This window comes from Kogia breviceps, chromosome 3 (genome assembly GCF_026419965.1).
Source record: "Kogia breviceps isolate mKogBre1 chromosome 3, mKogBre1 haplotype 1, whole genome shotgun sequence".
NCBI classification, from domain to species: domain Eukaryota; kingdom Metazoa; phylum Chordata; class Mammalia; order Artiodactyla; family Physeteridae; genus Kogia; species Kogia breviceps.
In genome coordinates this window covers 91,492,622-91,517,851 of record NC_081312.1, presented here as the reverse complement: position 1 = coordinate 91,517,851, position 25,230 = coordinate 91,492,622, and the positions used below count along the sequence as shown (strand labels likewise).

Here is a 25,230-nt window from a genome sequence, read left to right as displayed (position 1 = left end):
AAGTGTTTTGAAAGAACAATTCCTTCCTTATGTAGCTGTCCTTTGCTTTTGTTCTTATAAATAGGTTTTAAGATTGAAACTCTTAATATTTACCTTTTTCTTTGACACCAAATTTCCCCAACCCAGCCTCCTCTGATGCTATGATTCCCTCAAGTTCTATTATATTGGCAGTGTTTTCTCACTTTGGTAAAGAATTCAGAGTACCAGGGGAATGTCTTCTTCTCAGGCAATTTATTCTGTACAACAGTGTCAGTTATGTACTGCCGTGGTTAGTGCTTTATAAACAAGAGCACGTCTTGAAAGCCATCACTTACTGTATGATTCCCACGTAGTTTTCAATCTCTGTCAGGGGAGCCTTCCTCCAGTTTTTTTTATATCCAATCACCAGAGTGTTTGGTTTCATTCTTCCTAAGCCTGAGGCCTAAACAGAGGAGATAAACACATGGGCAATCCTTACCAGGCCAGAAAACTACCACTGCAAATGAAAAATAATGTCCAAAAGAGCACTGAAGTAATGTTCTGAAGATTCTGAAGATTAGATTTACATATTAGTGCATGTCCTTCCTTCATGCCTGTACTCAAGTATAAAATAGAAAGATTTGTTCTAAATCATCTCAGCCATAAATGGATTTTAGATGACAGAAATGAAGCTTTTCTAAATTAGCAGTCATTTGCATTTCTTCTGATACACTCATTAAAATGGTTCAATAATTTAAAATCAAGTGAGGGTCGGCTTATCTGTTGGCATGCGTGTTATAACTTAGTGGTTCAAAGCTCATTTCCACCTGCTCTATCCATAATGTCATTAGCAATAATATCCATGTTTGGAAAATTTTTATATAGAAGGATTGCTGAAACTTCTACTTACATTATTTATTGAAGAATAACTGAACTATGTTTCCAGAACCTAAATCTCTTACATGACAGTATCATGAATAGCCATCTTCCATATCAGAAGTTTCATTCCCCCCATTAGATGACAGAATACGGCTTCCAGTTAATTAAATTTAATCCGGCAGTATTACTGAGCACCGGTTAATTGCAAAGTGCTGTTAGGTGCTGTGAGAGAGTAGTGAGGCATATTCTTTGGCCTGAAGGAGCTTAGAATAAGGTTGAGGTGATGAGATATATAATAATTATAATTCAAGTGCAAATGCAGTAGGAAATCATATGGAAGCATAAAGGAAGAAAATTTGAATTCCAGCTAAGGATTCATGAATGGTTTCATGGGAGAGGTGGCATTTGTTTTGGATCTTGCAGGTTGGTTAGATGTTGCCAAGTAAAGGTAAAGAGAGCAGTGGAAGTGAAGGAAGGATATTCTGTAATTTCTGTAATTTTGGATAACCCAAAATTATGGCTTATGGGAAGAGTGAAACAAATGATCAGAGGGGGGTATTTTAGAGGGGACAGTAGCAAGTGGAAAGAGATAGGCATTGATGGAGGAGGTTTCCTGAAATAAGCTTTGCCTCCACCACATTTGGTGTATTGCCCTTAGAAATGTACAGGTAGCAGAACAGCCCCTTAGAGCTGTCATCTGGCCTCTGGCATATGCACGGCAGTATGGATGTAGCCTTTTCCATGACTACAATTTAGGTATGTGGTCATTCATACCATAATTTCTTTATCAAAATGCTGTAGTTGTCAGTGCTTCCCTTTAATGCCACTCTGTCCTGCCCTTTTTGTCATGACCCCTCTGTACTCCACCATTTTTCTTTGAAGAAAGTCAGCTGAACAAGCTTTTTGCACTGTCGAAATTTTTTACAATTTCTTCTGGATTAGCATACGAATTGTTATCCATACCGATGTCCTTTCACTCTCTCTTCTTATTTTGTGTCTGTCCTCTCATTCCTAGTTGAAATTTATTATTTTACTAATCTTACATGATAATTTTACATTAAATGTGTAACCTTCCCAACGTATTTAACCAAAGAGCTACTGAAAAGTAACTCACTACTGAAAGAAAAATCAGCATCTTACAATGACACCTCTTTCTGTGGTTTATCAAATTAAAAACAGATGAAAAGAGACTCATGGGGGTACTAGATCTTTCAGAAATGGTTTCTCTGCAGACAGAAATGCATCAAATACTCTTAACTCTGCAAAATATTACAGTTTGATCAACATGTTTTCTTTCTTGCCTGTATAAGCCATCAGTTACCTGGAAGCAATCCTGAATTTTGACACTTCTGTAGGTGGCAGTTCTAAAAGCTAAATACATCATTTAGTGTATGTAGAATCAGGTTTTTCCAACCATACTAAAGCCCAAACTATTAGAAAGCCAAGCCATATAATTCTGAGTTTCTCTTGGATTGTTTTAGGATTCCCTGGCACTCTAAATTACGAAAAGCAGCACTAGGGAAAGACTCTATATATTTATTATAGAAGGTGAGGAAAAAGAAAAGAATAAGGGAGAAAAGATGGAAGGACTGTGGGCTTTAGTGTTCAACCACAGATACTTTACATTTTATTTAACATTCTGGAAATAATTTAGGAGGAGAGGGAGATTTTATGCCCAGGATCACCGGGAATTTATTTAGTCCAGTCTTGCAGCTGCCCTCACACCATTTGCAAAAGAAAAAAGGAAAAGAATGCCTGACTTGAGCATTGCTATATTCAGTAGAAGATGTAAAAATAGTTTGAAGTTTTAATAGGATCTTGAATGTCGTCAACGATCAGAACAAATTTGCATTTCAATAAGTATGGGGACAGAATATATGCTGTTGGCCAAAGGCAACCTCATTTTCCATTTCCAGTGAATCACTCATAGTTCATTGTAATAGAACCTCTCTGCTTCTGTTTTAGCTTTGCCTAGCCCCAGGAATTCAAAATGAATTCCTTAACCATCTGCACTGATCTCTGATGCTAGTCTGCCTAACTGGAGCCATTCCGTTTGGGAGCTTCATTAAAACGGAGTGCTAATTGTCTTTTGCCTCTGTACTTATTCCCTCAATGCCAGCCTTACCTGAAGGAGACTTCGGACACCATCCCTGAAACAATCTGCTGCCACTGCTGCATAAAAAGCCTTGATTTTGTTTTTTATAAGCCAGGCCTGCTTTTTTGCCATGCCACTGTTCATCTCTTTAACACACAGCTTGCGCGGTCCCTGTACGACAATCAAATATTGGTTAGAAGCCCTGCTATTATACATCACACTGGTGTTGTTTTCTAAAGGGCAAAAATAGCCAGCAATGCCCCATTGAGTTAAGATATGGGAAAGAGGGGAAAACACCTCACTAAACAGGATTCACAGAAATTCAACCTTCTGGAGAGGACCTGGGTTGCTCACATTTTTCAGTTTCCATGCAGAATGTCTAGATGTATTAGCACCTACTTAATTAACTGCCTCATGTCGAAAGAAAGAGCTGAGGGCATCATGGCACATGAGAAAAATACTGAAAATGTGATTGAAGAAGTTCCGGATAAATTCACAGTCAACCTTTGACTCAATAGCGAGAACCACATTTAGGAACACCAAGGAAATCTCAGCTAGAGCCCAGTTTCAAGAAATGAGACAGCACTCTTGGGAGCCAAAATATGGTGAGTTGCAAATCCTGGCAGGAACTACCACACCTTGACAATTCTTTTAGGCCCATTCATTGCTTTTTGTGTATGGTGAAGACACCTTTGTACCACTTTTCCCTGTGTAATGTTGACATACTCCTATTCGAGTTAACATTTCCCACTAAATGAAGTCGGTGGGATTAGAAATTCACATACCTATGGCATAGGAAGAACAGATTAAGAGAGGAGGAGGCAGGTGTTGCGGCGGTAGATGAAGCAGTTTATAATTTCAAGATTTGAGTTCTGGAAGCTCATTTTAATTAAAATTTCTGTTCCTGTTTCTTCTTCCTTAAATGTCCAAGCTAGTGCTCTTCTTTGCATGTTTCACATCAATCCCAAAGGTATTTCTGATTATCTACCATGTGCCTGACACAGGTACAAATCTACTATTTTCCTGGGAAATTCTTTGAGTTCGTAGAGAGATTTGGTCTTTTATTGAATAGTCTTAGGTCTCTTACTAACCACCTCAGATCTTGGTAAACGGCAGTGAGCAGGACTGGAATATGGGGCTTGAGGTTCTGCATTTCTAACAGACACGCCCAGATGCCACAGATGCTGCTCGTCCTCAGATCATGCTTGGAGTTGTAGTCTTAGAGAGTCTTGGATTGGAGAGAAGGGGCGTGGCATGTATGAAAAAGATATCAGGTTTTGTGGTCAGACAGAACTGGGTTCTAAGTTTGGCCACTTTGGAGGTAGTTAATGATGTCTGAGCTTTGATAAGTTATTCTGGAAACAGGGATCAAATAGCTATCCTGCAAGGTCATCTCAAGCAGTCATGATAAACTACCTAGTATGATGTCTGGAATATAGTAAGTGCTCATCCAAAGTTGATTTTTATTATAATAAAAGAGTGCTCACAATCTTGTTGAAGTCCCAGACCTTATTCCACCACTGTGTCTGTTCTACAACAGAGCTGAAAGAGTGCTCAACTGGGAGCTAGAGTGTAGGGTTTAGATATGGCTCTTGGCACTGTCTAGCTGATACCCTGGGTGTGCCATCTGTTTTCTCTCAATGTGGGCTCTACATTTTTATAAGAGTAAGAAAATTGTCTAGACCATCACTGTCCAGTATGATTAGCCCTTAATGCACATGTTGATATTGAGCATTTGAAATGTGGCTAGTCCATACAGAGAGGTACTGGAAATGTAAAACAAAAACTGGACTTTGAAGCCTTAGTATGAAAAAAAAGAATGTAAAATATCTCATTAATACTTTTATACTGATTGTATATTGAAATGATAATCTGGATGCATTGCATTTACCTGTTTCTTTTTACTTTTTTTAATTGGCTGCTAGAAAATTTTAAATTACATTTGTGGCACATATTATATGTCTGTTATACAACACTAGTATTCTCTGGGGTCACTTCCAGTTTAACATTCTATTTAAATTGGGTCAGATTCTTTTTTGTACTTATTTTTACCAGAATATTTTCTAGAACTTACCAACATATCAAAACAGTTTGGATAACTTACATTACAGTTAAAAAATAAGAACCTCCAATGAAGATGGAGAAGGTAAAGCCATAGGAAGGATAGTTATTAAACCAGAAGACCTAGCCTGAGGAAACATATGTCATTGTAGATCAGATTTTGCTCAGGGTTCTAACTGTCAATGCATTTCAACCACTAGTCCTTCTTGGTCATCCTAGACACCATCAATTGCAAAAGAAAGAAGAAATATTTTTTTCAACGAAGCTAGATGGTTAACAACAGCCATGACATAGAAGAATAACCAACAGCTAGGAAAGGTATCAGACTATGAGTATATTGAGTTGTACCACAATAACTTAGAACCCCTGGGGAAACTGGCATGTATTTAAATAAATATAGTCTAATATATATCTATTAATATTACAAAAATCCAAATTAAACATTAATTGTGACAGAGAGATTTATTTTAATGCCTAATTTTGCCATATTGAGAAGTCATAAAAATATTTCATGTAGAATCTCTCTTGGCTAAAAACAATTACAGTATCCTTGTAGCACACTTATTAATGTGAGGCAAGACTACAATACAAATGTAGTATGGGAAAAGCAAACTAACAGAAAGGGAAGACACACTGGAATATAATTATTCAACATTCAAATATGTCATAGTCACAAAAATGAATTTAACCACCCAATTCAAATATTATAGAGATTAGCTCAGTTAGGATCCAAAATACGAGTATATAAATTAATTCAGGATTTGAACAAAGAAGCTCTAAAATTTCTGTATATATTAAAACTTTGACATTGATTGAGAAAGGGGTAAAGGAATTCTAATTATTTAGTCTGGAGAAGAAACTGATGTGACACTACTTCAAATAAATGAATATTATGAAAAAGAATTTGCAAAGGATTTCCAATATTATTGGGATCAAATAGAGGAATTTGGGCCAAATGCAGTGTTCCTTCCAACTCATATTTTAAAACATTAAGAGGCTTATTGCTCTGTCTTTGCTTTCCTTGCCTCTCTGGTTGGAACCGTGGGAAAGAAAATTTTTCCTTTTCCGATTTGGTGCATATTTCATCTCACCATGCATCCTAGTGCCCAGTCATAGGTCACTTCATTCTTCCCGTGTTTTGTCATGTCATTGTTTTATTAACATCATGACAGAGACTTAATGACTATAAAAGAATAAATTCATCTTAAAAAAGCATTTTCTTCTAGATGGAAGTGAAAGTTGAGATTAAAAGAAGGATGACAATAGAAAAAAAAAATGGAAATTTTAATTTTCCCTGGGTTATCTATGCTTGAACTGCCCTCCATAAGCCATAGAGTTAAAAGTTGGTTGTCTTACCTGAATTTTCTAATTTTCTTAAGAGATTCTTTGAATTCAAAGAGAGTTTTAGGTTTTATTAAGATATTTTGTAAATGTTCCCAAACAAAGAGAGAGAGAGAGAGAGAGAGAGAGAAAGGGTAACAGGGTGATATCTTGTTAAAAAGGGATCTATATGAGGAAGCTGGTCAAAAGTTATTCCTTTTCTTCTTTACAGTGAGAGGGGAGAACAGGACAATCAAGGTTTAAAGAATATTAATGAGTAGGAAAACATTAATCAAAATAGATCTACATCTTGGCACACATAGGTGAAATGACTAGAAGGAAATCAATCAAACTCAGATAACATTGCCTTTGGAGACAGAGAGATCCATGGGGCTGAACAGCTATAAAGGGGACTTTAGCTTGATGTGCAATGGTTTATTTCATTTAAAAAGGGAGTGGAAGCATCTAAGAAAAATGCTAACTGTTGTTAATTAGGAGAAGTAGAAAATGGGTGTTGTTTCATTGACTATAGTTTTGTCATATGAAATTGCCAATATTCAACAGCTTTTGACATCCAAAAATGTAAATTTCACATGATTCAACCTAATATTTTTCATAACGCTTCAAAATAAAAAATAAAAGCAATCTAAAAGAAAATCTTTATTTTTCAGCCAACACAACACAATGTACTTAATAAAAGATGACACTGTAAACTTGAAAGCCTTTTGCAGTTTTAAGACAAAATTTAGAACAGAAGTAAGTGTTGCATTTTCTGGCAATAATGACTTTATCTGATTGGCATTTTAAATCCCAGATCAATTGGGCCACCTTTCCGTCTTTAAAGTATATTTGTTTTCATAATAATTTTTTTAAAAGCCATCCTTTAAATGCAAAACTGATAAGTATATGAGTGAGTGACTGCTGAAGCACGATGCCTTTTCACTTGATGAGCTGACAGTGTAATATTTTTAGAACTGAATGTAGTGTACCCAGAGAATTAAGGGTCCATAAGTCCAAACTAAGTAATCTGCAATTATTGGTTTTACTATCTCTCCAGCTACTATGAATAAGTGAGGAAACTAACTGACAAAGAAAGGCAGTGTTTTTTAAGCCACGGTACATAGGGTAGAATTGGTGGAGATCACAACCCTTGACTTAATATTTGCCTGTTGCTGAACCCACTGAACTTGGCTATGCTCAGAAATACGAGAGGATGCTAGAAGGTGGAATCCTACTCCTAGTCTTCATATGGTGAGAGGAGTGAGGCACACAAGAAAAAGAACATTACTAGTAACAACTAAAATTAATTGAGCATTTACTATTTGACAGACTCTGAGCTGACTACTAGAAAGCTTATCTTACAGATTTCTCACAACTCTGTAACAAACTTAGGTGCTATCTTCATCATATCATCATCATTATTATTATGCCCATTTTATACCTGAGAAAATTGAGGCATAGGGAGACTAAATTATGGGCCCAAGGGACTCACAGCTAATAGGTGGCAAAACAGTGATTCAGAACTTGACTGTGTGTCTCAAAAGTCCACGAGCATGAGCTTCCTAGAGTTAAAAATTAAATTGTTATCTCTCAACATCATCATTACCATTTAACCTTTGCCACAAGGTTGGCCTAATCACCAACCACTATGCTTTGGGGGGAAAAAAAATTTAATGGTAGGTCAACTTCCGCTACATCCCCTTCCATCTGTTTCTTTGCAAAGATGATTGACAACTGAGCATGGAGTTGAAAAATGCTGACAGCATCTGCAACCCCAGGAGCTCACAGAGAGTAGCTAACTGGAAAGTCATTAACTGATACAGTAACTATTTTCTCTCCACAAGAGAACCTCAGCACCTGGGAGCAAGGCTCTTGGGCCTTACTCAGAGGGACCAGCAACAGTGATGTATAAAGTGGTCCAATATACATGTCAAACAACCAGGGCCATGAGAGATACAGACCTAAGTACCTAGTTCACATGAAGTGGTATTTCAGAATCATACTGTTTTATTATAGTCAAAGCAGCCAAGGGTTAATTTAAAGTAATATGTCTATAAAAAGACCTTTTCTCCCTTGCTAATATATGACTGTTTATACTTCAAGTTCATTTCTCCTGTCCTAAAGATATTTTATTGCCTGCTAAACTAAGTTTTCTCTAAATTGCTAGAGAAGAAAAACCCCCCAAACTGCTTATTCCATCAAAACTGGCTCCTGTATTTTATTGGCCAAAATGAAATCCACTAATCCAGGGCACCAAGAAGCGTGCTTGATAAGATCTTAAAAAATCCTCTGGAGTCACTGTTGGTCATTACTTAACCTGTCAATCTTATGTAGTCAGTAGGATTCCCTCTACCCACTACGGGATTATTACATTGAGTTATATTGTTTGAGTTACTATCATATAAGCACTTAGAGGAAAGAGAATATGACCAGCTTGCGTCATATTGTATTTAGAGTATTGCCAAGTGTAAAAAGATGCCTAAGTGCTGGTCATGATGACATGTGGTGAATTAACCCCTGCATCATTGCACAGTCAGCTGGCCCCAGGGTTACGCAGCTTCCTGACAGCCCTATTCCCCGGCAGGTATTGGAAGTTTAGGGAGTGGTGTCTGATTCTAACAGCACTCTCAGGAATACAAGTCTGCTAAGGCTTTCTCCTCATGCTGTAACACAGAGCACAATTGGGTGACTTGGACCGATATGCTGGCTCTGCCACTTTCTTGTCATGTGACCCTGTGCATAATTTAATTTTCCTGAATCTCGCTTTTCTAATCAGTATAGTGAGAACAGGGCTTCTTTTCCTCTCTGCCTCACTAGACTGTTATGTAGATTGAAATAAGAAAAACTGTAGGAAAATACTTTGAAGAATAGGTAAGTATGATAATAATACACTGGCACTGTTGAGGATTTTGAGTGGTATGTGTGCATGAGAGAGAAACAGGGAGATACATACACAGAGAGAGAGCACGTGAGAGCACACTATGCGAATACAAGTAGAAGTAGCTGGTTTGGAGAATTTAGACTTATTATTTTGTTATAATTTTAATGCTTTCTCCTCACTTTATAGATTGGTGATTGGTCAATAATTATGGTTAAATGTTTAGCATCTACTTTGAATACCTCCTGGGAAAACCACGAATAAGTTATCATTAGTCTACCACATACTTCCTGAACAAAAATGGAACTCATTCAGCTCTGAATATTTATCAAAGGCATGGAAAACTTGGTTTAACTCCCTAGATATCTGTAGTGTCATCAAGTTTATCCAAATATTTCATCTAAATTCTACATGCTTTCATTTAAGGCCATTCTGTCTGGCTCTCTCCTCATCAGTTAATCTATATAATAGTGCTCTTTGGCTCATTCTATGCTTTCATATTTCTGGGGACAGTTATCACCCCAAATATTTTCATTTTATTTCTGAGCCAATTCTCTTTTTCTTGACTCAAAGGCCATCATTTAGAAATATTTATCACTTTTAGTTGGTCTCTTGTGAAATCTGAAACACATTTTATCCACTCGTTTAAATTCAGGATCATGGGCCCTTGCTAGTCCTTGCTATACGGATCAAGGAAAAGCGTCCTTGTCCAAACTGCTTTGCCATTCTCCTATCAGTGTGTGTACCTGTTAGGCTCATCTGAAAGAACACCAGTGAGCAGAGAGGAAAAAGCGCCTTCAGGGGATGAAGTGGCTCTTACCACAAAGACTTCACAGCAGATGCAAAGGCCACTGTTCTTGGTAAAGGCGTGAGTTATATCCAAGAGAGCAGGTCTTGTCATGGGTCCCCCTGATAAGACAATGCACTGGGGCCTGGAAGTGGAGAAGAGAAGATATGAGAACTGGTCATGGCAAGAAGCCTGTGAGCCCAGAACCACCCCCAATGGAATGGGCTGGTACAGAAAGCTTGGCAAAATGAGACAACTGCTCTCCTATTTCTTGGGTTTCTCACTAGAAGTCTTGAATCATCATGACTTCCTGCGAATCTTGCCATCTTTGTATTCTTAGTTTAGTTAGTGACAGTAAAAATGTAAAGTAAGGAAAAGGTAGTCTTGGGTTCCCCCTGTCTTTTTCCTCTGGACAATGCCCTATCCCAAATCCCCAATACAACCTGTCCTTCTCCAACCAGTATTTTCATGTTATTTTCCTTCACCCTCCTTTCAAAGCTTGTGGTTTGAGGTTCCATTCAAAATAAGATATAACTAATAAAGAACTTAGAGTGTAACTTCTCCTAAGGGAATTCAGTAAGCCACAAAGCCTTAAGCTGAATGGAGACAGCAACAATGATTAATGTGTGTAGGGATTTGGGGACATCTCTCTGAAATCATGTCACTGAGATCCCCTCTCTATCTGTTCATGGAAGGTGACAGCCAGCACTATGAGAGATTATAGCTGGGGGTGGGCATAGCTCAGAGGAGAAGAAAAGAAGCACTCATTCATAGGAGGTGCTGTCGTGAAAATGTGGCAGTTTTGTAAGACTGCCTATCTTAGAATATATCCATAAAGCGTGTAACTACTAGTGCATTGCTCTCTCATAGAGGAAAGCTACTCTAATGTGAAATGACACCAGGATGCCTGAGAAGCCAGTTTTACCTGAAATTTTTCACATGGTCTTCCACTGTAGTTAGTTCCAGAGCATTGTCTAAAGCACTCACGTAGGAAAGAGCCTGTGTGGAGGAGCCCCAGTTCACATCTGTGGACGAAGGAGAAATCTGGCATAAAAGTACCCAGCTTCCCTCTATATACTGTGAATAGTTTTATAAGCCATTCCCTTCTATGATTTTCCTTGGCTACGTCAGCAGTGACGAATGCCCAAATAAGAGAAAACATAATGTAGTATTTCCTAGAAAGAGCAGTGTGTCCTTCTATGAACACTTTGTGAATTCTTAGAAGTGAGACCTCTCTTTCCAGCTAAGGATCAGACTTTAGAGCTGCAGCCCAAGAAACCTTACTCAGTAGGAGAGGCTGTGTTAAAACCACACTGCAGGCAGATAGATTTGGGAAAATGGTCAGCCCCTGAATAAATTCAAGAGGTCTTCACAAATTCTTAAACTGAAAAGAAAAGAGGCATTTCTGCTTACATAGACAGTGTGCAGCAATCTTTATATTTGAATAATAAAACTGAATAGCTTGGGAATTCTTACTTCCAGATGTCCATGAAGAGGGTCAATCTTTAGCAAGCATTTTAATTTGATTTTTTAGAACCTAATCTTTATAATAAGGGAGGTAAGCACTGCCATGTCCTGACTTAAATTTTAAAAATTAGATATTAGTTGGATCCACTAAATTTTATAAGAAGTCCCTGATGGGAATGTACAGATTCATCCCAGATGGCAGACAGAGCCATCTCCCCAGTCTTGCTCAGAATAGCCAGGAAAATGATGAGATATAATTATCTGGAGATAAAGAAGATTAATATTGATTGTGTTGACTATGCACTGGGCATTTAGGATACCTTAGGTTATTTCATTCTTTTAAAAACCCTATTAATCAATTGGATATTTATATGCAAAAAAATAGGCCTTGAGCCATTCCTCACATCATATACAAAACTTAACTCAAAATGGATGAGACATAAATTAAAAATTTAAAGCATTAAAACTTTCAGAAGAAGTTTGTAACCTTGGATTAGGGAAAGATAGATTAGAAGCAAAAAGCCCAACCATAAAAGAAAAACATGATAAATTAGACTTTATAAGAATTAAGAATGTCTGCTCTTCAAAAAAAACTGTAAGGAAAATGAAAAAACAAGTCACAGACCTGCAGAAAACATTTGTAAAACATGTACTGCTGAAGGATTTGCATCTAGAATATATAAAGAGGTCTTACAACTGAATAATAAGAGAAAAACAACTCAAAAAATGGGCAAAAGATTTAGACACTTGACAAAAGAAGATATGTGGATGGCAAATAAGGTGTTTGACATCATTAGTCATCGGGAAAATGCAGACCAAACCACACCAATTAGAATGTTTTTTTTTTTTTTTAATCAGCTGACAGTAATAAGTGCTGCCAAGGATGCAGAGCAACTAGGACTTCCATTCACTGCTGTTAGGAATGGAAAATGATGCTGCTACTTTGGAAGACAGTTTGGCAGTTTCTTATAAAGTTATGTGTACACTTATTATATAATCATAAATCCCACTCCTAGAGAAACGAAAACATGTCCACATAAAGCCCTGTGTGTGAACGTTTATAGCAGTTTTAGATATAATCACCCCAAGCTGGAAACAACCCAAAGGTCCATCAAAGGTGAATACAGTTTTTAAAAATTTGAGATATAGTCATACGATGGAATACTACTCAACAACAAAAAGGAACAAACGACTTTTACCTGCAACAACATCAATGAATCTAAAAACCTCATGTTAAGTGAAAGAAAGCATACACAAAGGCTACACACTATTTTATATGGTTCTGCATAATACTCTGGAAAACACAAAGCTATAGGGACAGAAATCAGAAAAGTTGTTGCTAGGGGCTAAGTTGGGGGAAGAGATTGCGCAGAATCTTTTAGCGATGACGGAAATGTCTATCTTGGTTGTGGTGTTGGTTACAAGACTGGGTAAGTTTGTTACAACTTACAGACTGTGCATCTAAAGGGGGTTAATATTACCATACATAAATTACACCTGATGTTAAAAATGGATAAAGTGATAAAGAAAAGCAACAAAAGCACACCCTCCAAAGTAGTTACTACCTTCTCTATTTTACTTGTGGAGTAATGGTAAGGAGAGTGTGAGGATGGCTCAGGGCCTGTCTGGCCCCTGAGACTGGACCTCTGAGTAATGTACTCCTTAATCTCTAGCCTCTCCCAGCTTCAATCCATCCTTCTCACTGGTTCTAGAGGTAACATCCAAAGTTCAGATCCAAATGAATGATCTGTGGCAGCTTCTTGCTGCACCAGATTCTTTAGCATGACACTTAAGTTTGTTTATCTGGCCCAACCTACCCTTCCAGGCTCACCTTCAGGCCCCTTCTCCTCAGCACCCAAGGACTCCATCTTGCTAAAGGCCTTGGAGCTTCCTAAATATGCCACATACTTGCATGCTTTCTAACTTCACTCACACTTTTTCTTCTGCCTAGAATAACCTTCCCTGGCTCTATCTGATTAACCAATCCTAGTCTCTTGCCTTTTTTTTTTTTTTTTTTAAGTAGCTTATGTGTTCATTCAACAAATATTTATAAGTGCCTACTGAGTGCTTGACCCTGGGAACAAAAGCCATGAACCAGGGAGGTTTTCTTTTCTTTTCTTTTATAAATTTATTCACTTTATTTTTACTTTTTTTGGCTATGTTGGGTCTTCGTTGCTGCACGTGGGCTTTCTCTAGTTGTGGCGAGCGGGGGCTGCTCTTCGTTGTAGTGCACAGGCTTCTCATTGTGGTGGCTTCTCTTGTTGTGGAGCGCGGGCTCTAGGTGCGCAGGCTTCCATAGTTGTGGCTCACGGGCTCAGTAGTTGTGGCTTGTGGGCTCTAGAGCGCAGGCTCAGTAGTTGTGGTATACGGGCTTAGTTGCTCCGCGGCCTGTGGGATCATCCCAGACCAGGACTCGAACCCGTGTCACCTGCATTGGCAGGCAGATTCTTAACCACTGCACCACTGGGGAAGCCCAGGGAAGTTTTCTTGTACATCTCTACTCACAGTCATTTCTTCTCCTTTTCTCAATAACTTGTTCATGTCACTCTCACGGTGCTTGCTATATTGTAGTATAGTTAATTGCTTATGTGTAAGACTGTGCTTCTTGAGGACAGGGACTATATCTCATTTATCAGGACTTTAGAAGGTGATATAGTGGACAGCTTGTGGGGTTTGGCATCATACACACTCTAGTTAAAATATCAGCTCCATCCCATCCTGACAGTTACCTCAGCAAGTGGTCATCTCTTTGAACTCCAGTTTCTTCATCTGTAAAATGGGACTAATAGTACCTAATATACAGCACTATTGTGAGGATTAAATGAGTACATTTAAGGTGCTCAACAAGTTTAACTATTGTATCATATTACATTATATTATTAATATCCACCATACACATGGCACACCTAAACACACAGAAGCTGCCAAATAAACATCTGTTGAGTGAATGGATAGTTAGAGAGTTCTTAGGAAACCCCCTGCAATACAATCCATCTTATCTCACCTGGCTTCTTGTAAGTCACATAGATATAGAGGAAGAACTCAATGACATAGGTGATGACAGCTGCCCACCAGTTGATGACAAACATGACTGCACAGCACAGAATAGCTCCAAAAAGAGACACCCACATGTTGTAAATGCCGTATGCAGGTCTCCATCCTGAAATTAAAAAAAAAAATCTATGTGCCCAAGAAAAACTTCCACACTATCACCATCATACCACTGTGTATTATTAGACTGTAGGCAACATGTTTTTTTTCCTAGCATAAAAATCAGAACTTTTAGGTCAAGTTCCTAACTCTATTATTTGTTTTCTGTGATCTTGGTCCCTGGCCTATGAAGGTGTAATGACACCAAATAAGACAGCTGTGAAATGTAGAAAATGTGTCAATCATAGCCCCTCCGCATTTCCTGCATGCCAGGATGTCTTCCCAAACAATGAATCCCTAAGCATCTGATATCTATGCCATCAAGAGGTGAAAGGAGGCAGGAGAGATGGAAAGAGGGGGGAGTAGCGGGGGGGGGGGGGGCGGTGCTTGGGGGATGAACACCTTGGTGGCTCAAGAAAGAGAAGGTTAAGACAATAGTCTTATTGTTCCCGTGGGGAAGGCAGAGCAGTCATCAAAAGTCAATCCACTGACTTCGTGCTAGCTCTTCTTTTACTCTAAGAGTATCATGCTTGCCCTTTCAGCAATAATAATCTATGGCAAAAGAGGGAGAAATTTTTCTGTAATGGCTTCTTAAACCTGATGCATTAATTTATCATGCATTTTGCAAAGAAAATATTTCTCACCATTCATATATGCATGGGGGTTTCCATGTTCTATTAGTTCCCTGAAATGAAAGAAGCTGGGAGACAGTATGGTCAGAATAAAGAAGCTCTGATTTGAACGGCACATTTGGTCTATGCGTAAAGCATATTTTAAATTTGGAGTTGCCAAAATACAACAGAACTTTCCATCTTCAAGAGCAATTTCCAGAGTGGCCACAAGATGGAAATAGCACTTCAAGAACATCACTGGAAATGCCTTTATTTTTCTCTGTCTGACTCTGTGTGTGTGTGTGTGTGTGTGTGTTTCTGTGCTTTTCTATTTTTCCTCTTTTTCTCTCTTCCTCTTTTCCTCCTTCCCTTCCACTCTTAGCCCTGCCAACCTCAGTTACTTCACTTTGTTTTTTAAACGTGGTATGGCAGCACACATTTCTATGATGCTGTATTCACTGACTAGAATCTTCTGTTCTCTATTTAAAACAAGGCAACAAAACAGAAACAAAAATTCTTCAGTTATCTTCTGAAGCCTAGTGGCCTTGAGTGGATGAGGCTCTCCTTCCACCTATATTTTGTCATATTTGCAGCAGGTTTTCCAAAGGAGGTTTGAGTTCCTGGCAGACCCTAATAAAGTGAATATGTGTTTATATCCTTGATAAAAGTCCTTGTAGTGAAGAACTTTCTGAGGGTTAATAAAGACAAGTCTCTTTATCTGGTGGAAAGGCAGAAGAAAATTAGAATTTCTTCTAACTGGCCAGTGGAAGCGAAGAAGAGGTGAGGGGTGACAAAGGTAGGGGAAGGTTCTTTGGTGTGAAATTTTGCACCACTTTAAACAACAGTGTGAGGAGTGTAGGGCTGTCACCAGCTTCAATGTGAATCTGCACTGACTGCACTCAGCAGGTAATTATGGGAACTACTCATCCTTCTCTTCTGCACCATGGGCAGGAAACAAATTGATTGTAAGGAAGTTGCAAATACATACATTCATTCCACTTCTGTGGTCACTTTCATCCTGGAAATAAATAGTGGTGTTTTTCTATTGCTGAAATAAATGTGGTTTCTCTTGCAATGAATAATTTATTGCTGCAGGAGAAAATTGACTTTATGGTTGGTCAAAAAGGCCATTGCTCAAATGATTCTTTTTCTATTTCAGAACTCATCCCCCAACCTACCAAAATACAGTGAACTACACCACCCACTAGGATATAAGGAAACATATAAACACAGATCAGGCACTTTTCACTGACTTATTTCATTTTATTGAGACAAACTGTTTGCTTAGGTTTATTTTAGTTTTGAAAAGTCAACTTACCTGGAGATTTGGCATAAGAGGCATGAAAGCAGGAAAAATTAATAAGTGCATATGAGGCCAGGAAAAAGTTGGAGATGATGGGAGCAATGGTATTCAGTTCCGCTGTGAACGAAGCAGAATTGAGTATGTACATATGAGTGATGAGACCAGGGGCTGAACAGCTGTTATAGCCTGGAAGCTTGACTTTATTCGGAAATTGAAAGCATTTGTTAGCATCTGGCAAAGTTTAAGAAGTTAGTGATTTTTCTTTGGGGCTGCACTCATTTACAAATATATTTTCAGCCAGGGTTTCTATAAAGTAAGAAATGAGAAAACTTACCAATCAAAAAATATGGACAATCAAGACCTCTACCTACAGAAGATTCGAGTGGAAGTGGATAGAGTATTTGGAGACCAGGCAGATGGCAAACTCCCCTGTAGCTATTTCAGAGGTACCAAACATGGTGTTCTTTATCTGCTTTGTATACAATCAAAAGGTTCTGCAGGGTGACAGGTTAGTTAAATACCAGTGCCCCAGAACCATCGAATTGGATACATACCTGGCTTGCTCTCTCTGACTTTGTTAGTCATTTGTACTTTTCTACATCTCTAGAGAATTCTGCCTCTCAAGGTTTGCCAAAAAAAGCTTTACCTCAGTATCTAAATGTCCAATATGGTTGAATCCTAGCTGGGTTGTTTACTATATGATATAAAAATAATTTAGAGACATTCTCATTTATCTGAAGATCAGACAGCTTATCAACCTCAGTGATGCAAATGTAGGTGGCAGCTGGGTGTGACTCTAGAACATGGATGCCAGCAAGAAAGTAGGCAAAAATAGCTGCCGCGAAGCTGGTGCCACGAAGCTAATCTACAGCGTTCTGAAAGAGTGACCTTTGAGAGTATTATTTAATTTATACGATTTTTTAAATTTTGGGCTATTTGATCACTTAAATGCAGTCTAGGACAATAATTTGAAGTCTTAAACTTTAAATTACACAATTGAAACATATCTACACAAAATCACTTTTTTACTTAATTTTTTTAAATGTAACAAACATAGATTTTAAAAAAATAAACAAAAGAGTGATTATGTGTAGATATAGAGAGTCACTTCCTGAGTTTATGTGATGAGGAGGAGCCCCCATTGTTTGGCACCACTGCTGAATCTGGCTCTGCCTGTCTATGCATAGTTACCATCATCCTTGCCTTTTGCTTCTTTTCCTCTAATAGGCTCACCCACAATTGTGGTTACCCTAAGGAGGAGTGAGGAATGTGCAGGCTAACTGTGATGCATGTGCCTCTCCAAGATTGTGTAGCTATTTCTATATTGCTTAGGGAGAAGGAGCCGAGATTATTGCTTAAGGAGAAAGGGCTGAGGTAAGTGGTTCACAAACCTTAGTGTTCTGTGAATTTCAGGAACTTGTAAGAATCAGATTCCTTATCACCAGAGATTCTAACTCTGGCAGTTGGGCCTAAGGAATCTGCACTTTAACAAACCCACAGGTGATTTTCATTCTGACACAGGTGGTCAGCAGACCACATTTTGAGAACAGACACTTCACCTCTCCTGCTGGCTGTCAGGAGATGTAAAGACAGGTGGCAGCTGGGGGACACTGTGGGATTAGACAATATTGGGTGGGTTGGAGGAAGGCTTCAGTTGCATTTGGTTGGATGGATTTCCCACATTCAGATTCAAAGAAGAGATTAAAGTCCAAAGCCTACCTCAAGTCCTCAAAGGCCCTCCACACACAGGATTTCTCATTTCCTTCTTAGACAGACTCCAGTATTCCCAAATGGGGTATTAAACATAAAACAGGTAATGTCTCAAGCTCAAAGGAAAACCCTGTGAGTAATCAGAATTCTTTGGCTTTCAGTAAGAACAAGAAAACTACAAACCAATAAGAATGAACGCCATGGCTATAACAAAAGTGAGAAAGTATCCTCTCAGGGGTTCATTGTTTTTCCCATATCCCTTTGCAAAGAACTGCAGGGCTTTGTAGATGTTGTCCTTGCACAGAGCCTAATGGAAAAGAAGAGGAGAAATTCGTCATTTATAGCTATGAACAGTCATTTTCCCTGGGTGATTCTAACAAGATTTGGGGAAAGATGAAGTGATACATAATATGTAGCACAAGTTAACACTTCAGTTTATCATTCTTTATATTATTTGAATTGATCTTGACTATGTGGCAGACATAGCATTGGAGCCAGATGCAAACATTAAACTGCTTCAGAAAGTCATGGAAAAGGATTGCCGGTGAGAATGGATATTTCAGCTTGATCCATGTTCAGTGGCAAAAGAAGGAGGGAGAAGCACATGCTCTTGTGCCTTTGTCACCTGGAAAACTTTGGGTGCGCTGACGAGGGAGGCCAGGGCTGAGGAGAGTGTTGCAGAAAAGATGCCAGCAGTGATGAGGGGCCCAAACCCTGACACCATGCTCATGACCTTGAGGAGAGAGGTTCAAGTAAGGAGACTCATCCAACAGAGAGTTAAAAAAAAAAAAAATTGAACCCAAAATTTTATGCAAATGCTTCCCTTTCCACTTTCTGTGATTTGGAATCTCTTTAATAAGCTAATTGCTTCTAATCATATATTTTTTCCCCTGCTTGATTCTCAAGTTCTTAATAATTGTTTTTTCAAAATGGAAATGGCTTTGTTATTGTTTGTTCTTTTTTTTTTAAAATAAAAATAATAAATGCTCACCACAATACATCCGGAAGATACTGTAAAGAATAAACAGGGAAATGATTTCAAGGATTTTGACAACATTTTCCCCATCTGTCCTTTCTGGGCATCTGTTTCTTGGACAATGGGAAATTCTATTCAGCAGAAAGTGGTATTTTAATAAGGTTTAGGGAGCGACCCAGCTGTTTACCAATCTTTTTTTTTTTTTTTTTTTTTTTTTTTTGCGGTACACGGGCCTCTCACTGTTGTGTCCTCTCCCGTTGGGGAGCACAGGCTCCAGACGCGCAGGCTCAGCAGCCATGGCTCATGGGCCCAGTCGCTCCGGGCATGCGGGATCCTCCCGGACCAGGGCACGAACCCGTGTCCCCTGCATCGGCAGGCGGACTCTCAACCACTGCGCCACCAGGGACGCCTCTTATCAATCTTTTTAAAGGCATTAGCCTTTCTTGTTCTTCCTGCACATAGAGGCTTTTCAAACCTTTGCTTTTTCTGTGCTCATTAAACATAATTTTAGATCTGAGACATGATGAGATTCTATCAATTTAAGTCATATTTTGGAATAATGACTTCAGCTGAGTTAATTTCTCTTTGTTGGTTGTTAAACTAGATGAATGAAGCCTTCACGACAAATGTGCTTCTCCCTGTGCTCACCAGTCATTCAGACAAATTAATATGTTTTAAGTTCCACAGTTTCCCCAACTTCCCCTGTTCCTTCCCCCTCACTTACCTCCCCCCAACTGCCACTGACAATTACCCTCTTGGCTTTGTCCTCCACACACTCCAGGACCACAACAGAGGCTTTTCCTAAGCTGAAGCCCAGGCATGAAATGCATTCCTAGTGCTAGCTAATCAAAGCCTCTCCATCTCCCCACCAGGAAATCTTACACAATTGATTGGAAGATGCATAAAGGCGGTGGTAATCTTTCCGTGGTGACGCAATTCATACAACTGCCTGTTCTCTCCCCACCACAGTGCGTGTAAACACATAATGAATGCCTGTATGACTCCCTGTCCTCCCGCACGAATTGTTCCTTGCTGAATTCGAATCAGTCAATAACCAATCTGTTGCGGAGTCAGAAGTGTCATTATACATGATGTTCTAAAAATGGAAGCAGTAGCAATAAACATTATTTTTTGAGGTTCGAACCTGGAAATTGTTCATCAGCCCATACTGACATGGTTCATGTTGACATCTTGAGAAGTCGTAGCCTAACCCACAGGCTGCTGAACCATTGCAGTTCATCCCAGAAATGATGGTGTCATTCATGCTCCCGGTGGCATCTCGGACCACACAGGCCCCTGGGAAAACAACGAAGCCTTGTCATTTCTTTATATGAAGGGTTCTGCTCCCTTAAGGTTTTTCTTCTGAAAACATACTTAGTTTACTTTGACCTATCCTGTTTTCTTTGTCAACACTTCCTCTGACTGGTACCTGGAAGTTCCCATCCTGTGAGGCCTGGGAGTGACCCCTATCTAAGAGGTTGCTGCTTCCACTGCCTGGGGTAGTTTAAGTCCTAGCTTTTTGCCTGCCTCTGGAAGACACTTGGGATTGAGACTCCCTTTCAGCAGTGCTTTGCACATAATATTGACTCAATTCAAATTTCTGGGTTAGTGCTACTGATTGGGAGTTTTTCAGAGAGAAGAATTTATTTTCTCATCTGTGAGAGAACCAAGGGATGACATTACTGAATTCTAGTGATTAGGAGAACTGAGCTCTTATTTTCAACTAATGATTTTCCTTGCATAACTTTTTTAAAGCATCATAATTTTACTTATACAATTTTAATGGTTTAAATGATACAGAAAATATTTTGAGATAAAATATTAAGATTTCCTAGGTAATATTCATGGTCAAATAATATCCTATCAAATATTTATCTCAGTCTATTCTATTATTTTTATACATTTTTGTATTTCTGTTATTTTCCATTACAAACAATCCTATGAACATCTTTGCACATAAAATCTTTCTTCTGTAATTCGAAGCATTTCTCTAGGATAGATTCCCTAAAATGTGTTATGAACTTTTTAAAGATTCTTGATATATATTTTAATCACTGTTATTATTAACTTTTCTAACTGTAATCTCTGCCATTATGTATTTGATAGGATTATTGAAAGGTATGAATATAGGTGTTTTATATATATATATATATTAACTTTTCTGAACTACCTGAAGGATAAATACTTTGCAAACTAAATGCCAGTCAATGAAACTGTTCATTTTGCTTTTCAGTCTCCAGCCAGGGTGAGTTCTCATTCCTTGCCAATTATTTTAAGAGACGTCCCAGCAACAGATACTAATGGGAACCCTTAATTATAGTCATGGAATTCCTGCTCTTTGAATCTGGGAAAGACTTAAAGCTTGTAGAATCTTTTAGTTGAAAGAGCCATTTAAAATAATCAGTACGGGGGCTTCCCTTCCCTGGTGGCGCAGTGGTTGAGAATCCGCCTGCCGATGCAGGAGACACGGGTTCGTGCCCCGGTCCGGGAAGATCCCACATGCCGCGGAGCAGCTAGGCCCATGAGCCATGGCCGCTAGGCCTGCGCGTCCGGAGCCTGTGCTCCGCAACGGGAGAGGCCACAACAGTGAGAGGCCCGCATACCGCAAAAAATAAATAAATAAATAAATAAAATAATCAGTACGGGAATCCTTTTTATATAGCCCTGAGAAGTGGCCTGACAGCCCCTGCTTAAATACTTGAAAGTATGGATGTTGGTTACCAAGCAAAACTATCCACTTCAGATTTTACCTTTTTGCATTGTTCATTTATGTTGAGCTGACTTTTTAAAATCATGTGTTTTAACTTCTGCATAGCAGAACTCTCCAAATTCCTATGAAGCCAAGCCATGAACCATTATTTGCTCTAATGACAGGCCAGGGGACCCCATGACTATCCTTTTCTTACCCTGGAAAAAGTATAGAAACACAGATCTTTCTACCCATAAGAAGAAATAAAGGAGAAGAATCTCTGAAGTCAGGTCTATTCCTTTACTCATTTCTTACTCCTTAATTTGTGTGAGAAAGAAAAACCATTTGGGAAGTTTAGGTGATGTCAAGGTCATTAAATGTGTCAATTTCCTAGAGCACTGGAATAACATCTCTTTGCATGTAACTAAACTTGGAAATGTCACAACAATACAATTAACAACATTGTCCAATTTCTTGAAATAAGAGACAGTGAGAGAAGAAAGAACCTAAGTTAATTGTTTTGGTTTTTTCCAAAGAATCCAACCCCAGATATATGTACTTTATCAATTTCCTTTATAGTAAGCAGAGGACAATTAGGATGTGCCCTTTTAAATTTATTTATTTATTTATTTATTTATTGGCTGTGTTGGGTCTTCATTTCTGTGCGAGGGCTTTCTCTAGTTGCTGAGAACGGAGGCCACTCTTCATCGCGGTGCGCAGGCCTGTCACTGTCGCGGCCTCTCTTGTTGCAGAGCACAGGCTCCAGATGCGCAGGCTCAGTAGCTGTGGCTCACGGGCCCAGTTACTCCGCGGCATGTGGGATCTTCCCAGACCAGGGCTCGAACCCCTGTCCCCTGCATTGGCAGGCAGATTCTCAACCACTGTGCCACCAGGGAAGCCCAGGATGTGCCCTTTTAAATGGTCATCTGGGCTTCCATAGTGGTCCAGCCTGGAGCTGTATTCCTGAGTGTGCCCAGAAAAGTTTTCTTCTCTGAATGTTCCACATTCCTTCCTCTCCAATAATGGCAGAAGCTTGAGGTGACCCCCAACTAGGAGGAGGTGTGGCTGCAGGCAGCACGTGGAACAAAAGTCAGCTTGAGAACAGCAGGCATGACAGTCTCTAGGTCCATGCACCTCACTACAAATAACTCAATTTTGTTTCTTTTTATGGCTGAGTAATAAGACTGTCATACAGAGTGAAGTAAGTCAGAAAGAGAAAAACAAATACTGTATGCTAACACATATATATGGAATCTAAGGGAAAAAAAAGGTTCTGAAGAACCTAGGGGCAGGATAGGAGTAAAGACACAGAGTAGAGAATGGACTTAAGGACACGGGGTGGGGAGAAGGGTAAGCTGGGACGAAGTGAGAAAGTGACATGGACATATATACACTACCAAATGTAAAATAGATAGCTAGTGGGAAGCAGCTGCATAGTACAGGGAGATCAGCTCGGTGCCTTGTGACCACCTAGAGGGGTGGGAAAGGGAGGGGATATGGGGATATATGTATATGTATAGCTGATTCACTTTGTTATAAAGCAGAAACTAACACCATCGTAAAGCAGTTATACTCCAATAAAGATGTTTTTAAAAATAAATTTTTTTAAAAGGGCTTCCCTGGTGGCGCAGTGGTTGAGAGCCCACCTGCCAATGCAGGGGACACGGGTTCGTGGCCTGGTCCAGGAAGATCCCACATGTTGCAGAGCGGCTGGGCCCGTGAGCCATGGCCACTGAGCCTGAGCGTCCGGAACCTGTGCTCCGCAACGGGAGAGGCCACTACAGTGAGAAGCCCAGGTACCGAAAAATAAGTAAATAAATAAGTAAATAAATAAGAACAGCAGGCAAATCCACATATTTTATGCTCACTGAGCAATGTGGGGGATGGCTGCCCACACTGCTGGCAGCTGGGTCTAGTCTGATTGCCTGCCAATTGGTGACAGTGACATTTCCATATTAGGGACTGTAGTGCAAGGAGGAGACACAGTCATTCATCAACTCTGTATCTTGTGTACTTTCCTAAGGCTTTTTTCATTGTTGTTTTGGTTTTTGGGCTTCTTTTCTCTTACTCTGTTCCTCACCTGCCTCCTAAAGGCAAGGGAGGAGGGTGCTGGAAATAGTGGCTTCCTTGGCAGTGGAAATATCACCTAGAGCAGCAAAATGGGATCCTTTCTGTGTTCGGGTAGAATGACAATCTGATTACCTCTACTCTATCCCTGACCCAGAGACACCTGTGTTACAGCTTAAGTGCATTCAAACTCCTAGAGCATCCAAGAAGGGAATTAAAATTGTTGCCTATTTAAAAAATTTCAACTTATGTTCCATGGAAAGCTCACTTGACATGAAAAACAATTGGGCCCCTTGTAATTCTGGCATTCTGACACCAGAGACACACAACTTACCTACACAAATAGCAACTCCTATGTAGGCGACAGTGGTGATGAAGATGGCCAGCATGGTCCCTCTGGGGATAGCATCTTGGGGATCCTTTGAAAAAAATAATGTGGAGGAATGAGGAGATAGAGTGGAATAAGAAACAGACATCACTTGGAGTTAATTCTGTATTTTGAAAATTTTAGGCTACCCTTCCTGAGGCGAGGTCTAAAGAAAAAAATCAAGCAAATGGCAAAGTGGTGAGCTCCAGTTCTTTTTGGACAAAGACAGGGTGTTTAGAGAGAATAAAGAAATCTGTATAACTTTGTGCTGAACAGAAGAGATTTATAACTGTCCAGGAGGGAGTTTTTATAGAAAAGTAGACTAGTTGGTTCACTACTGCCTTCCCCTCCCCTTTATCTCCTGTGAATTTCATGCAGATGTATAAGACCTTAAAGTATTAGGGGGGACACACAAACATACCCGGCACATTGACGATATCTGTGTGTGTATTTGTTTTGTACTAAGCTTAGGCTTACTTTAAAAAAAATTACTTTTGACTGAGCAAGAAGATCATCTTCTAAATTCTCCAATCCCTCAAATCTCCCATTTGGAATCTAGTTCAGGAATAACTACAATGGGAGATATTAATTTCCATAAGCAAGCATAAAGAAAGAGGCAAATTTAAGCTTATACCAGAAAATGGGCTTTTCTCTTGCCCATAAATATATATAAATTCACGGAGCTGAGCTCACATCATATATAATATTCCACTTTATATCCTATTTTGGGAGCTGAATCAGATAATAATCAATTTCCAAGCAGCATAACTTCTAAATAATAGAATTCAACTTAACAGGGATTATTAAGTAGAGATTTCAGTGTATTCATTGCTTATAAAAGACAGTGCTGGCATATAGTAGGAGTCAATAAATACCGAATTGAAGAAAGCACTATCTCAGTAGACATCAGTT

General features: G+C 39.2%; 1 protein-coding gene and 1 long non-coding RNA gene across 9 annotated transcripts in view; one reads left to right on the top strand and one right to left on the bottom strand.

Moving 5' to 3' along the window:
* The window catches only part of LOC131753758 (uncharacterized), a 127,869-nt gene that overhangs the window by 49,749 nt on the left and 52,890 nt on the right, over positions 1-25,230 (top strand). The gene's annotated exons all lie outside the window — the stretch shown is intronic.
* Positions 1-25,230, bottom strand: part of SLC12A1 (solute carrier family 12 member 1) — a 91,166-nt gene that overhangs the window by 28,400 nt on the left and 37,536 nt on the right. Inside the window, exons 9-18 of the mRNA XM_059059450.2 lie at positions 24,286-24,370; positions 20,340-20,491; positions 18,845-18,952; positions 18,403-18,526; positions 16,525-16,626; positions 14,450-14,605; positions 10,904-11,003; positions 10,012-10,123; positions 2,963-3,103; positions 315-421 (exon numbers count right to left, since the gene is read on the bottom strand). Coding sequence (XP_058915433.1) covers positions 315-421; positions 2,963-3,103; positions 10,012-10,123; positions 10,904-11,003; positions 14,450-14,605; positions 16,525-16,626; positions 18,403-18,526; positions 18,845-18,952; positions 20,340-20,491; positions 24,286-24,370 — 1,187 coding nt within the window. The remainder of the gene's footprint in view (positions 1-314; positions 422-2,962; positions 3,104-10,011; positions 10,124-10,903; positions 11,004-14,449; positions 14,606-16,524; positions 16,627-18,402; positions 18,527-18,844; positions 18,953-20,339; positions 20,492-24,285; positions 24,371-25,230) is intronic.